The 15,550-nt window shown below is 38.7% G+C and overlaps 1 protein-coding gene across 4 annotated transcripts in view; it reads right to left on the reverse strand.

Annotated features, from left to right (window-relative positions):
* The window catches only part of ARHGEF7 (Rho guanine nucleotide exchange factor 7), a 114,240-nt gene that overhangs the window by 53,914 nt on the left and 44,776 nt on the right, over positions 1-15,550 (reverse strand). For 3 of the 4 annotated variants that reach the window (XM_062487989.1, XM_062487988.1, XM_062487991.1), the window contains 4 exons: positions 14,216-14,300; positions 11,680-11,810; positions 9,120-9,321; positions 44-132 (listed from right to left, as the gene is read on the reverse strand). In XM_062487989.1, the coding sequence (XP_062343973.1) occupies positions 44-132; positions 9,120-9,321; positions 11,680-11,810; positions 14,216-14,300 (507 nt within the window). The remainder of the gene's footprint in view (positions 1-43; positions 133-9,119; positions 9,322-11,679; positions 11,811-14,215; positions 14,301-15,550) is intronic. The other variant, XM_062487992.1, reaches the window with a different exon arrangement.

Raw genomic sequence — 15,550 nt, forward strand, 5'->3', positions numbered from 1 at the left:
ACTGTACATAACAGCTCTCATGGAGGAAAAAATGATCACTCACCACATTGTAATAACTTTTGTTAATTGCAGATGTATCAAAGCCTTTAGGTGGACTCTTCAATGTACCTGATTTGGGTGAGACTGGTTTTTCTGAAATATAAGATATTTTGGGGTCAGCAGGGTGCAATATCACAGCTCAACACTAGAGGTCAAACAAACTGCTTCAAAATATTTATCAAGATACAGTGAAAATGGTGATTCACCGAGAAACACACATGACTGTACTTGAAATTACTGGTAAAGAATCAATATGTTCACAACGAATGAAACCTTAGCCCTATTGAAGGCAAGCAGAAAAACTCCCATTCTTTTTCCTGGAATCAGAAAGTCAGTTAATAAAATTTGCTTTCCCAAAATAATTTTTCAGAAACAAAATGTTGTCATAGACTGCATTTAAAAAAACAAGTAAAAAAAAATCAGTAACAGGCATTTCCAAACCACGTATGCACTTTCAAAAGGAGTACTAAGTTTTAATATTGATTTAACAAACTCAGTGAAAGCAAGTGACCAAAAGCTGAACACTCCAGAGGTGAGACACTATACTAAGTCTTAAAACAGAGATTCAAAACACTATACTAGTGAAGTGACTTACTTTATGCCCAGAAAATAATCTTTTAAAACAAATTATCTTTTGCTATTAATGAAGTATAGTATGAAAATGTTTATGTACTTGAGAATAGGGCTCTTCATAAAAATAAATCCTTCCTATAACCCACAGGGAATCTATCCCTTCATAATGCATGCTCTTCCTAGAAGGACAACATTAATCTCCAAGATCAAAACAACAGTCCTGAGAGTTACCCAAGTGCTGGCCCAGAACAGAGAGGCAGAGAAAACATCCCTGAAGCCTTTCCTCCCACCACCACCACTCCTCTAAGTCAACCACAGAAGGGCAAACATGTGGTGAGAGAAAATCAAAAGCAACATGCTGCAAGCTGCAGACAGAACAAGTAAGATTTACAGCTTCTCTTTTTGATCTCTCACACTTGACTGTGCACTCAACCAACTGAGAATGCTTGTGAGACTATGTTTATTGGGACATTTTGGTTTGTCTATTTTTGTATATTTTTAAATAAGCAGGCTTGCCTAATATGCAAATGTCAAATAAGCATTTGAGTAATTTGCATCCAAGCTATAAAACAGCAAATTGTCAACTGAACTGCCCTAAATAATCCCCATGAAGCATCACCAAAACATACCTACTGAAGGCTCTACCTTTATTTTAAAAGCAAGCTCCTGTTTCAAACACACTTCAATAAAGATACATAAATAATTCAAATCTAGTTTACCTGATACCTCAGGCTATTAATAAATTATGCATGTCTCAAACACCTTTCCATGAGAAGGCCATTCAGTCAAGCTAAGGGCCAGCTATGGAAAATTCCCATGGACAGCAGAGGTGACCAAGGAAGCACCATCATAAACAGAACACTCCCTGTGGTACCAGCCTCTCCTGAGCAATTTAGGGCTTCTTCAGGTTCCCAGATGCAGCCCATGGATGATGCCATGTCAAGCAAGCTGACTGCAGGTGCAGGTCACCCTTTCAATCTCCAGTACCAGGACAGCCTGCCAGGCCAGCAGGCCAGAGGTAACATGAGCTAACAGCCCATGAAGAGCAGCTCAGGCCCCATGAGCACACAAATGCAAGTATCTTTAAAGAGATTTGCTCTGTATTGAACTTCCCTCAAAGAAGCTAATCTAAAAACAAAATATAGTCTTAAAACTGCCAAACATAAAAAAAAAAAATTCTCTTTAGTACATTCAGGGATGACAGTAAAACCCTTTTGGTTAATATCCCCTGTCTACCTACCCCATGTCAGATCTAAGCTGACACACAGCACAAAAACTATTAGACCCAGTAGTTATCCAGCTGGGAACACTGATGCTCTCAGCCACCAGCCCTGCAATACATACATGCTCTGCTATATAGCCAAGTAATTCCAAATGACACGACTCCTCCCACCCCCTTAGAATGAAGCTGATTTAAACTCAAGCAGATTTGCCATCAAGCACTCAGTGTGAAAGAACCTAAAATCATGTCATATGTATGGCTACTCATTTACATATTCATCTATAATGCTACTTTATATAAGACAATTAAAATTCTTTTCTTTGTACTGAATGATGAAAATTATGTCATCCCAACAAACTTGGTAATTTGCTTTTATTCTCTGTGGAAGCTCTTGGAATTATCCTACGATTTATAGCAATTTGAAAGTTCATTCAATACCTAAAGGTTTATTAATCATATGCCAAAAAAGGATAAAAGGAGAAACCAGAGTTATTTAAGGATAAAAGTAAATATTTGACACAGAATTTATCATAATACAGATGTCTTGAAAGGAGGAACAAGAGTTATTTAAGGATAAAGGTAAATATTTGTCACTGGTTTTATCATAATACAGATGGCTGACCATTGTTAAGCTGGCTGATCATGGAATTCTGGGTCTTGGTTATCTTAAAGGGTGCAAAAATACCTCTCTTCCCTTAAGATGCTGAAGAAACTGGGAGATTTTTTGCTGAAATATATAGAGTCATTTATATTGCTAGCTGTTCAGCTGATTCAGTTATCCATCAGAGACACTCACATGTCCAATTTCAGATTTAAAGCCAAGACAGAAAAAAAGAATCACACATTCATATCATTTTCCCTGAACAGTCATAATCAACATTCAGCTTCTAAAATCTAAAGGCCATTTCTATTGCAGAACACAGACTCAGACACAGCAAATTAGTCCAGCTGTCTGTCATGTCTGGTATTCTGCCTCCAAGCAGCACCTTGCTTCATAAGGAGGAATAAGAAACACTCTTGTTCCAATTAGCTTATTGCACAATGCATTACACAGAAGAAAATCCTGATCCTGCACATAAGAAATCACTTTCTTTGTTTATGCTAAGCGTAATTTTTATCCTTCATAATGGAACATGAGAGTGTTTTGCAAACAGAGCATATTTCATTAAATATTTCAAGGAGGTACCAACCCCATTCAGCATACTACATCTTTAAAAAGTCCATAGGTTTTTTCAACATTAGCAAAACCCCAGCACCTTGCCCACTTCACAGAGGCTTTATTTCTCAAAGCCCTGGAAGAGAGTGACCTGAGCCAGACACCAGCTTATCCCACATGGAAGACTTTTGCATCTCCCCACTTTCCTCCCAGCCACAATGTATATTCCTTCTATGAACACTGAAAGCAGTATGAAAATGGCTCAGTCTATGACCAAATCCAAAGCTGGCAGGCATCTGCTCATATATGGAAAGAGATGGTATCCTGCTGGTGACTGAAACCAAGAGCTAAGTTGCCACTGCCCATCTTGCTTGTGACCAAAGCATCGTGTTCAGCTGCCCTCAGCCACCCTGGATAACACATTGTCTAGTGACTTGCAATAAACCAGATGGACTTCACTTAACAGATGATCTTTGGGTGGAGAATGAGGGTAGCACAGGCTTTTTAACATTATTCTTCCAGCAATAATTGCTTCCTCAGTGGAAGCAATTGCTTTTATAACCTTTCTCTAAGTAGTACATAAGATGCTGCAAACTCCCTAAAATGAAGTTCTTTTTCTTTACAAATGTCTATTTATTGGCTATAAAAAGGCAATTTACCCAATCCTTCTCAATATTTTGTTTCCTTCTATTTTAACTTACATGTCTTCAAATTACTTGACATGCCCACATTCTCCCTCTCCTGTCATGTCTTCAGTTTATGCCATATTCATTTTCATGTAACACTCTACTTTTGTGCTACTCCACAGAGTATTTATTCCTTTCAGAACATAAACTTCACTACAGCACTTTGACCCTACTGCCACAAGAGCACTCCTGTGTGTTTCTGCCATTACTGTGCCGTGGTGCCTAATCTAGATAAAAGGATGTGATTTGGGCTATTTCGTCCTACTTCAGGGGAGGAAAGATGTGCCAACAAGAACACCAAAAGCTATGTGGTTCCTACGAGTGAAGAGAGTGCTACAAGCAATCTCCATCTGCCTAGGCTAATCAGTTCAAGTCCAGCATCAGGAGGGCAGACCTAAACCCATTCCCAGCTCTCAAGGTGGCTCAGGCACTGCTGCAGTGCTCCACTCTGCAACACAGACACTACCAACACTTCTACCCCAAAAATATTCACTGGTCCAGCCTCTATTTTATTTATGTCTGTAGAGTTACACTGGACAAGAGAACACAAAACTCCTCTGAGTGTACATGGCTGGGGAGAGAAAAAATAATATTCTTCACGGGGTTTTAGTTATTTTTTTTTCTTTCCTCTTTTTTTGTCCAGAGCCAAAAGTGTAATTTCTCCTTCCCTCATGCACCACAGGACGGAAACAGCTGACACTCTACTCCTCCACTATATTCTGACCTTTTCTCCACACTGATTTTCTTTTTTTAGCATCCAACCAAAAGAAACACTATCACTGTAATTTGCATTGGGCCTGATACTAACAACTGTGAAGAAAGCATAACAGAGGCTAGGGCAGTAATGATACATTCCTTTTTGCAAAGAATTAGAATAAGTCTGTCACACACCAAACGTAGTTTTTACAAAGCTATATTCCCTCCTGTGTAATCTCATGCCATTTAAAGGGATTATGCTTGGATAAAACTCAGCAACCAACTATGTGATTTTTAAAAAAAAGTCTGATTATCATCTGACAGTAGCTAAGCAAGTGCATCCCATACTGGCTAGCCACTCTTCTTTTCATTGTAAGGAAACCCTCAAAAGTAGGTCTCCAAATCTCTCTAACCACTGTGTGAAGAAGCAGCACTGTAAGAGACAAGACTCCACCTACACCTTCATCCCTTCCTGTTCCATTCTATGTAAGCAAAGACAACCTCAAATAAGGTCACACAGTCAAGTATCTTAACAAGTTTACACGTTATTTTTTACTCTCTGTCATGTGCAACAGTAAAGCAGGATAGAAACAAAATCCTTTCATTTCAAAGTACTTCCTGACTAGTGATCAAAGAACATTTAAAAACTTAAGATGTTACAGGGTTTGAAAATGGAGATGAAAACATAGGCACAGGAGGAGAGAGAAATGGACCATTTTTTGAAGTTCACAGTGTAGGCACGTACTTGAGTAGAAAATAGTACCTTTTTTTCTTTTTTTTTAAATATTTGCATGTTTGATCATAACTGTCACAACTTTAAACAAATCCTCTTTTTTCCTTTGGGTCAGGGAGGGGAACAGAATAAATACACACTCAAAAACAAAACAAAAACAGTTTTCCACCTCAAACAAATTTATCTTCTCCCAAAACAGTCATTGTCCAGCCTAAAAATTAAATGCTGTGCTTTGCTCAATAATCTCAGTATGTGTCTTACAACCACTCATAGCTCATCTCATACACGTATTAGTATTGTGTGCTAACTCTAATCACTCAGGCACAGCTAAACAAACAAGTTACAACCAGGGCACAGCCACTGTGAGATACCTTATCACATTATATGCTCTGCTGGTGTAATTTATGTAACACAGCTTACTTTTCTTCTAAACACTCTAATAAATCAGTGTGGGTAAAGGCAGTTCCATTGCCACACATCACTTTCTTCCCTTCCTTGAATATATAACTTCAGAGCCACTGTAAAAGCTAAGATTACACATTTACAGGACTTTTTTTTACACTAGAGGATTTTAATTTAAAACACAAATCCATTTATCTAAACATCTAATGCCTATGAAGTTTGTGAGAATTAAAACAAAACCACACATGCATAACTAACTTGGCTAATTTCTTCTTTTACTCAATTTGCAGAAGTCAGGTTACAACAGACTGAGGGGATTTAATTTAGCGAAACTCAGAAGCTTATTTAGTCATGTCCTGGGAGCTCTCCACAGAATGCATCATCCTATACAGAATTTCTAATTATTTGTGGTATTTCCAGCTACATATCAGAGAAGAAAGAAGCACAGAGTCATACTGCCAATGCCAGAACATTTTACTGAGTATTTTGAAAACAGATGAGATGCTCACAATGAATTTTCACAGAGACCTTAATCAAGAGCATGTATTTCAACAATCCTATCTGGATATTTTTTTAAATCCATCTATTGTAACACTGACAGAAAACACATTTTAAATTTGAGCAAGCAAGGCTACAAATGGTCCTAACTACTTTTAAAATATACAAGGCAAAAAAACAGAGCACTTGTATATTTCCACCTTATGCTTAAGGCATAATGGCACTTAAAATAGTTCTGAATTAGGAAAATCCTAAAATTATGTATATACAGATGCTGCAAAGTCTAGAAAAATGGACAGTGTAAGATTATCAACTCAAGAAATGTCAACTCCCCAAATGAAGATGAACTAAGAAGAGCAGGGACACAGGAAGGTAACAGAAATTACATATAACCTAGATGAAGCTTCCCATGAACACCCACCTATTCAAATAAATTCAGAGCTTTACAGCATTACATCCTTGTTTCAACAAGGACAGCAGAACAGAAAAAGTCCAGCAGCAGGACACAGTGGGAATATGGATATAGAAGGGAAGAGAATTCCAGAAAAGCCCTCTCTCTAGGATCTTGAGCATTACCCATAAAGCAAAACTCAGCAGAGAACAGAAATATTCCTAACAAGTTTCATAGAAACAACCAATTTTTTTTTTTTAAAAAGTGCAGTAAAATCACAACAATGGACTTCAAGTAAGAAGAATTCAGCAAACTTATAAGTATGGGTAAAAAATGAAGTCCCACTAGTAACAACATAAGCAGAAAAGACCCACAAGAAGGATAATTCCTTTAAAAATCAGTGGCACGTCAAAGAAAGAACAGGAAAAGTAGATGCAAACTGATATGGATTGAGCAAATATCACAAATATATACGCTGACCACAAACAAAAAAAGAAGCAAAAGTAAGCAGGACAAGTCAGGTCACCCATTTAAAACACAACTAACATGTTAGGAGGGTAGTAGCAGCAAAGCATTCCACAGCACACATTCATACATGAAGGGGTAAAGCTAATCTGCAACTCCACAGCTGGTAACACACTAAGAAGCTCTTGTTATGTCATGCTTCCTTCTACCACCCCCCCACAACCCCCTCATAAAAAAAAGTCATCTTCAGACAACTCAAACATATACCTAACAAATGCATAAAAGCAAGTTAAAATTACTATTTTGATAAATTACTCAGAACCTGTTGTGCTGATTTGATAGTAAGAGAACTAGCTATATCTGTATCTGAAACCAGAGAGGACAAGTGAAGTTCCATAAAGGACTGGAAAAAGCCAAACACAGTAATTTTAAAATGGAGGAGGAAAACAGAAAAAGCTAGTGAGCTACAGCTCAGTCATCTCAACTTGGTAATACTCGATGAACTAAGCTTCCTGAGAAAAGCATGGGCATAAACAGAAGAAACTTCCATAGAGGAAACTGAACATATGAGACAGCAGTCCAAGAATGCAAGTCGTCTTGCAGAAGCCAGAGGGGGTGAACTGCTGTGGCAGAGAGAATATACCAATAAAACGGAGGGAAAAGGACTTGAGAGAAAATTCTTCTGAGGGCAAGAAGTCAAACTAAAAGCTGTGTCAGCCTCAGTGATCAGACACGGTTGCAAGAAGTCACAAGTATCAGACTGCACTTGGTACTAACCTGGGCACTACAGCTTAGCTCTTCCTCCTTAGAAGAGTTACTTCACCCAAGTGCAGTATTCTTAATATAACAAGAACCACTTAATTCTGGTTACTGGAAACTTCTGGTTCTTGCATGTTCCCTCTTAAGCTCCAGAATAGAAGTGCTTTAATTGCCTACCCAGGTTCCAGGAGTTAGAAGACGTCAAAACTGATTAAATTCAAACAAATCTCTGCAGCAATGATTTAAATTGGTAACAATGAGATAAGAGGGTCATAACAGCTGATGCTACAACACTACAGACCAAAACCAGGCTTCAAGTATTGTTTCTCAGGATAAGCTGCATCTGAGAGATCTCAAAAGAACATTTAAAGCCAAGTCTTTCATTGTGGCTATGTCTGAGAAAAACTGGTGACAAAGGACAATGAAGCTGCAGATCTAAGACAAGCATTTTGAAGCAACAGACTGGAGATATTAAGTCAAGGAAGAAAAATAAGAGGATGCAACTGAATGAGAAGAGGTAAGTTTAAAAATGGATTTTTGCTCCCACAACCTCACTGCAATTAGGCATCTGAATAGCTGCCTCATCATGGGGGGAGGGGGGGGGAAAGCCATGCCAAAGACTTTAGCACAGCTCCAAAAGATGTGTGTTTTCACTGGAGCTGTAACAAAGGAAACAGTGGTAAAGCCTTCCAGAGACCCTGGGTAATTTTATCCTACCAGGCTTATCCCTAATCTCTGAAAATAAGCCAAGACCAGGAAAGACATGGGGTAAAAAAAGGAAATAAAGGAGACAGAGAAATTATGTCACCCACAGCAATGTCCTAGTGGATTAAAAAGTAATGTTACTTCTGATATTCAGATGACATTTACAGAAGGCACTTTGACTGTGTAAGGTTCAAAATAAAACTTCAGCAGAAGGATGAAGCCTGAATGAAGAAAAGCAGAAGGCACATGAACAAGAAAGAAAAAGAAAAATCACAAATACATTATCTTTCAAAAGTAGATTTTGATAGAATTGGGTTTCTTTCCTTCAGTTCTTTACTTTTAAGTAACAGGACAAGCTGAGTAAATTTTTGTTTGGTTTGGAGTTTTTTTCTTGCTCATTTTTCCGTTTGTTTGTTGTTTTTATTTTTTTTTTGTAGGAAATCTCTCACTATTTAAACCCAAAGCACCAATTCAAAGTTGGTCCTGTCAGCATCAGAGTCAAAATCCCATATTCTAGGAATTCAGACCAAGGAAGTGAGAGCACCCCAAATGTGACAGACAAGCAAACAGAATGGGGAGTTTTCTGCACACTTACTGCTAATTCAGAAGCCACTGTATACAGTGAACTGGGGTGGGGAAGTGTGAACTCCTGAGCACTTATCATTGCTGTGAATGATATTCAGTAAATAAAATCAAGCTTAAACAAAAAGCATTAGAAGTTTTAATGACTCAACCATCAACCTCTAACCCAAAACAAGGATTTCTGCAAATATGCTATGCCCTTCAAAACTTACCATTTGATTTAATTTCTCGTACATAGTTACTTGGAAACCACCCTGTTTTTCCATTTAGAGTTCCTTCCCACCAGCCTCCTTCTTCCACTCTAGTAACGTGAATAATATCGCCTTTTGAAAAAGAAAGTTCATCTTCATTTGTCTGTTGAAAATTAAATTTGGCTCTCACCACCAACTGATGGTTGCCGTTATCTGTCATGTCCTAGTAAGCGAAAACAAAGAATAAAATGATCATTAGAGATTTAAACAATATTTCCATGAGCAAATCAGAAATGTCCATAAAATGGAAATAGCCTTTCCTCCACACACAACAGTGCCCACACATTTTTACTTATAAGTCTTTATAAGGAGCGATTCGGCATCTCCAGTACTTCATCTTTTTTAATCTATAGGTTTTTATCAGCCATAAGAGTATATATTTTTACTTATTACAGCCCCTTCAAATCAGAAGGGGTTAACAGAGCTAAAATTAGGATAATTATTGCTCTCCAAAACAATAAAGAAAACACATACATTTTCTATAACTAGAATAAACTGAAACTGCCTTTGACAACAAGGAAACAAAGTGTTTTTCCTAAAATTCCCTGTGCTGCAAAGAAGGAGAAACTGAGTTTGGTTTAATATTGGATCTATTGAGAGTTTGGAGCTCAAAACCTTTTATTTTTTCTTGTGACAGATCAGGTTGGTGGCCTCCACAGCTGAAGGTGTAAGTCTCAACAGCCTGCCACTAAAGGAGTGCTCTTTCACAAAACCTATGAAAGGGTTACGCAATTTACCTTAAACAAGTACTCCCAAATCATTTCTCTCAAGGTCAGCAAAGCAGGAAGCCTGCAGCAATCAGACTTGCACCTGTCCATACACACTACATATGCATGCTCATCCCCTACCATGGATGTGAAGGCAGATTATCACTCTGTCCTAACATCTGAATGCTCTTAGAAGTAACTAATAAGTCTTTTGAATTAATGATTTTCAAATTCAGCATTCTGTCCTTGGATGTCAGTTCTGGGTATCTGCAACTTTCAAGCATTTCACAGGAACTTGGGCAAACCTCAATGCTAAAAAAGTGCAATACTTGGACAGCTTTAAAAATTTTGCACTGGAACTGAGAGAACAGCACTACAAATCATGTTTGTCTCTATCATAACTAGGGATCATTACCTGTACAGCTAAAAAAGTATCTTAGTGAGAAAATGACTGTGTAAGCAGTCCTAGACAGCTACCCAGGTAGTCGAATTTCACCTACATGTTGCCAATATAGTTGAGGTGATGAAAAGACTGTGTGCTGTCACTAGGATCTTACAACATGTCAGCTTAATTCATAACCCCAGCAATCATGTTATTGTATCACAACTCAGTATGACTTTCATCAGAGTTAGCAGCTGAGAAACTACAGGACAATGAGGGCAAACACAACTATGAAAACATGCAGAAAGCCCCAAAATAGTAGAAATCCCAGTGTTTGACAATTAGATCAGCACATTTTCAAACAAGTGCCTCTGCCTTGCTCCTCTGCTTGTACATTATGTGCTTTCATCCTCTCTGCTCAACAAGAGGAAAAGTTTCGGTACAGTAAATGGTAAAAAGCCACAAAATAAGCAGCATTGCACAGTGAGATCAACTACAAATGCTATGCTCTGCCAGTATGGCTTTGCAGCAGAGGAAATTAGTACAAACTTGGCGAGAACAGTTCCAAACAGATCATGTACACCAACAACACCAAACTAGGAATTTCCTGGGTTTGGCCACTAGCTTTTTTTCCCCTCCATCTTGCACTTCCCTCTTCTAACTTTGCACAGAGTGACTCAGATCACCAAAGTGATAGAAATACTGAAAAGTCTGATTACTTCAGTGATCCAGCTAACAGCTAGTCCCACCAACTGCTGCATCTGCAAAACTGAGTGGGCTGTGAACAGCAGAACAGGAGCTCAAATTAGTGACCTAGGCAAAAAGTTGAACAGGTTCTGCTACCAGAGAAAACACATTACACCACACCTAAGAAAGCCATGGATAAAGCAGCTTTCATTAGGAATCTGAACCATCCTTGCAAACCTTCATTGACTAGAAGTATGTTTTATCACAGTTTCCATGATGTATGCAACCCTGATTTCAGCTGTACTATAAAACTATGCCCCATATGACTCAGAAGGCAAGTTGAAGAATCAGCCTTGAAATATAACAGAAAACAAGAACAACTATCACTATTGCCAACATTAGAAGTATCACCTTCAGAGCTTTGAATAACCTTCCATCGTTACCCCTAAACTCAGAGAAAATGAGAAAAACAAAATCCAGGAAGATACTGTGTATGTAGACAACATGGAGCATTAAAGGAGGAAAAAATAGTTCAAAGTTCACAAAAAGCTGCATGTATTTTGAAACATCATAGGAAAAGCTGCAAAAACAAACTCTCAGTCTACAAATACAGAACTGAAAGAGAGGAAACAGCTACTTTGCTACACTATAATTTACTTACAAAACTCATTAAAAACAAAAAGGGGAAAAGAAAGAGGGGAAAAAAATATCACACCACAGCATGTTTCATTCTTCCAGAACTTACCAAACTCCGATACTGTCCCTGAAAGAGTTTTGAAGTTCTACTGTGTGAAGACTGGGATCCCAAAGAATCAAAGGATTTTATCCGATGAGATGAGGGACGTGCACATACAGAGTCACTGCCCAGCCCTATGTCTGTAGGGGGTGGGAAAAAAAAGAGTAAAGATTAGAATTTAAACACCTCTGTAAAATTCACATGCTTAAAGCAGATCTGATGTATCTTCAGCTACTCAGGAATTCAAGATTTAAAAAATGATAACAATAAATAATCTGAAATCTTGAGACAGCAACAGTTTTGCCCCCATACAGACAAGAAAACAACTTGGCCTGTTTAGAGAGAGGAGGGTTAGGGTAGTATTTCTCTATTCCTACTCACTACCAGTCTATTTAAAGGTAATTAACCAGCATCATTTTAGCTAGTAGCCAAGAATTTTGAATGCATAAAACTTGCTTGAAGTGAAGCCAACCACATCTGTTTCTTAGCTCTTCTCACAGCCCCCCATCTCCTTCTCAATTAAAACATTCCTTCCACTGTCTTTTTTCCTACATTCCTTTGCCTCATCCCATATTTTTTTGCCAACTAAGCTATTTTTTCTTCTTTGGAGGGAGGACTAGGAATAGAAGAAAGGAAAATGCTGCTTCTCAAGTAAACAACACCCTCTCAAAACATTTCCCCTCTTCTATTTGTCTCTCCTTTTAGAAGCACATCTGTGTGATATGTTCACCTGAAGGGTTGTGTGCCATCAGGGGGCTCCTTGAGGGCTGGGAGGCACCGTGGGAACAGCAGGACAGAGCTCATCCCACCAACCCATCCAGGAATGGGGCAGGTGGGGGCACCAGGACAGCTGGACACTGGACTGGCACCTCCCTGGGATAGGATGTTGCCAGCCAACAAGTGGGGTGTGTGTCCTGTGGCTTAGCAAGCCACAGCCAGCCAGGGACTGCATCAAAAGCAGCTCCCAAGAGCCAAGTTCAGTGCTGGCTGCAGCCTCCTACCTTGATCCCACCACTCCAGAGATCAAAACTTCAGTGGAGTGAAAACCCGCAGAAGTCTTCCATCAGTAACCATGCCCATTATTCATATGCCTCATATTGTAGGAGGGCCTATCTCAGAAGAACCTGTGTATGCCTGAAATCCTTGCAGACCCACATGGGGATCTGAAAGCCATCTTCCAGTACTACAACAGAGAGATAGAGTCTAAAACACCTGCTACACTATTACCCAGCTAAGGAAAATTGTTTGGAAGAACAAGAAGGTTTATGCTTGCTCCTAGGAATGAGACAAGACCACAGTTTGAAGGTGGTTTGATTTTTGGTTTCCATACCACTACAACATGTCCCCACCATGAAAGGGATCAGCCCGGGTCCCTTCTAACCAGCTGCAGTTGTGGCTACTGGACATACATATTAATCCATAGACATCTGGACAAAACAGCCACACTTTTTCTCCACTTGAACAACTGCAAAGGCAGCAATGGACAGTGTACAGCAGTTTTAAGGATGGACTGCACTGGTTTACAATTGTACTTACTGCCCCTCATCTCAGGTGTATCTCTGACTGGTCTAAACAGCTTCAAAGAAGTCAATGGCATTACTCCATGCCCAATCATTAAAACTAAGATTTGGCTGGAAAATTTAATTTTAAGGGGTGCTTTCTAATGCAAGGAACAAAATAAGCCACCAAAACCACAAAATCTCTCTTGAAACAGACTAGAGAGATTATAAATGTGACAAGATACCTATCTCATTAGTATTAAATGAAGTAATACTTATGCATCACTGATTTTTCTATCACCTTCCCTTTCTTCCTCTCACAAAAACTGACACATATGGTTCAACTTTTAGACCCTCTTTCTCAGGCTCTGACCTGATGACCAGTACTGAAACTTGCTGCTGATGGTGGAACAGCAAGAAACCAAAAGGGCCAATGTTAACAATTCTTGTCTGGCACAGGATCCAGGTGTCATAATTTAGCACAGCCTCACCCTAGAACAATGGATGGACACCTCTCACCTGTCTGTTATTTCTACAGCCCTCTCCCCTCCCACCAATGAACTTGAGGTGAGTGGTTCATGACTTCTAGCTGCTAAATGAATGAAATATGTGGCTTAAGGGATCAAAGACGTTGGATATTCTTTTGTTATTGGCAAGTAAAGATAGCACTGGGAAATGTAGGCCGGGGAGGGTAAAAATGTTGCCAAGCTGTTCAAATAGGAGAATGACAGAATGGAGCAAAAGTCAACTTTGGTATTTCAAAATTGGAGGAAAATAAAGAAAAACAATCTGAAAAACAGGCCCCTTTCCTAAATTGCTTGCCAGCTTAAAGGCTTAGCCTTAAGCTCTACCACAAAGCTTCCTTCTGCAGAAGACACAACTAGAGAACCCAGAGCCAATGAAAAGCTTTAAAATATGAACTTCAACAAAAGCTTTTAAAATGCTGTCTATGTTCACCTTATCGTGGGTATAGTACAGGTATAAATATGTACTGATGCAAGAAGAAAGTAGCAGTAAGCCAGCACAAGACAGAGCAGTCTACTTACCTGCAGTCACCTTATTTAAAGCCACAAGAGAGCTAAGAACTTTGCTGAAATTCTGTCCCTGATACAGGTCATTTGCATCAAAAGTCTGAAAAAAACCCAAAAAAACCATGTAGTTAAGTCATAGAAACAAGGCTTCAAGATTGTACATACAAACCATGACTGCAGAAGCTATTGCATGATCAAGGTATCAGTCTCTTACTGGGTGTTACCAACCAGTAAAACTGTGGGGGGGTTTTCTCTCCTCAAAAAAAAAAAAAAAAGTAAAAAGCCCCAACAAAATATGACACTTTTAAATGGAAAGATAATATAGCAACAGTCACATTTGACAAAAAACCCTGAACAAAGTAAAAAAAAAAAAAAAAAAAAGTATCATGCAAGTTAAAAGAAAGTTGAATAAAATAAGTATCAGAAGAAGTAGTTTTCCTAAGACATTCTTGGCCAAAAAAAGTTACTGGGTACCATTACTCTTGGCATACTCTTTCTGTAGCAGTGCACAGGCATTACCTGATTTTTCAAAATGTACTTTGAAGATAACTACAAATACTTTTAGAAGTACTAAAACCTACATGCTACCTCTTTACAAGGCAGAGAGGAAAGCAGCATTCCTGAACATTAATGAATTTTAAAAATAATTAAATTGTTGGATAGGTTAGATCAAGGATGAGGCTTGGGAAGGAGACGGATGAAAGGAGAAGTTTACTTTATTTTTAGTTTTTTAACTGTGGTAATGCGATCCAAACTTGAACTATCTTGCAGTAAACACTCCAGCAACTTTCAAGCACTGGATGATGACATTAAACATCTGGATTTTCTGGGGGAAAGAGGACATTTTTCAAGAATAGGAAAAAATCCCCACAAACCCGCATTTGCCTTAGGTCATGGAAACACTCATCCAAAGTCTCATGAAAACAGCTCTTGCAACAGATTCTGCATAGGTTGAAAGGACTCACAGTACTCCTTTGTGTAAAACTAGAAAGCTGACAATAAAAGGCAGCTGCTACAGCTCTTCCAACTGATTTAAGAAACAGAAAGATTTCGTTTTCTGCAATGTAACAGTTTTTATCTAAAAAGTCAACAAAAACCTGTTCACTTTCCTGATAACAGACCCATCCCACAGACACTATCAGAAAATCCTTACCCCAGAAAACAGCCTTCACAGACAGGAGAGGAAAAACTCAGAATCCCAGGGGAGAAGCAAGAAAGGAACAAAGAAAGGCTAGTTTAACCCAAGAGAAGTGAAAATGTTAACAAAAGCTATGAAAGTAACCACAGAAGGAGCTGCCAGACCAGTTCCGAGTGGTGATGTAACATCACAAGAAAGGTAGAACAGATTTT

Source organism: Cinclus cinclus, chromosome 2, assembly GCF_963662255.1.
Source record: "Cinclus cinclus chromosome 2, bCinCin1.1, whole genome shotgun sequence".
NCBI classification, from domain to species: domain Eukaryota; kingdom Metazoa; phylum Chordata; class Aves; order Passeriformes; family Cinclidae; genus Cinclus; species Cinclus cinclus.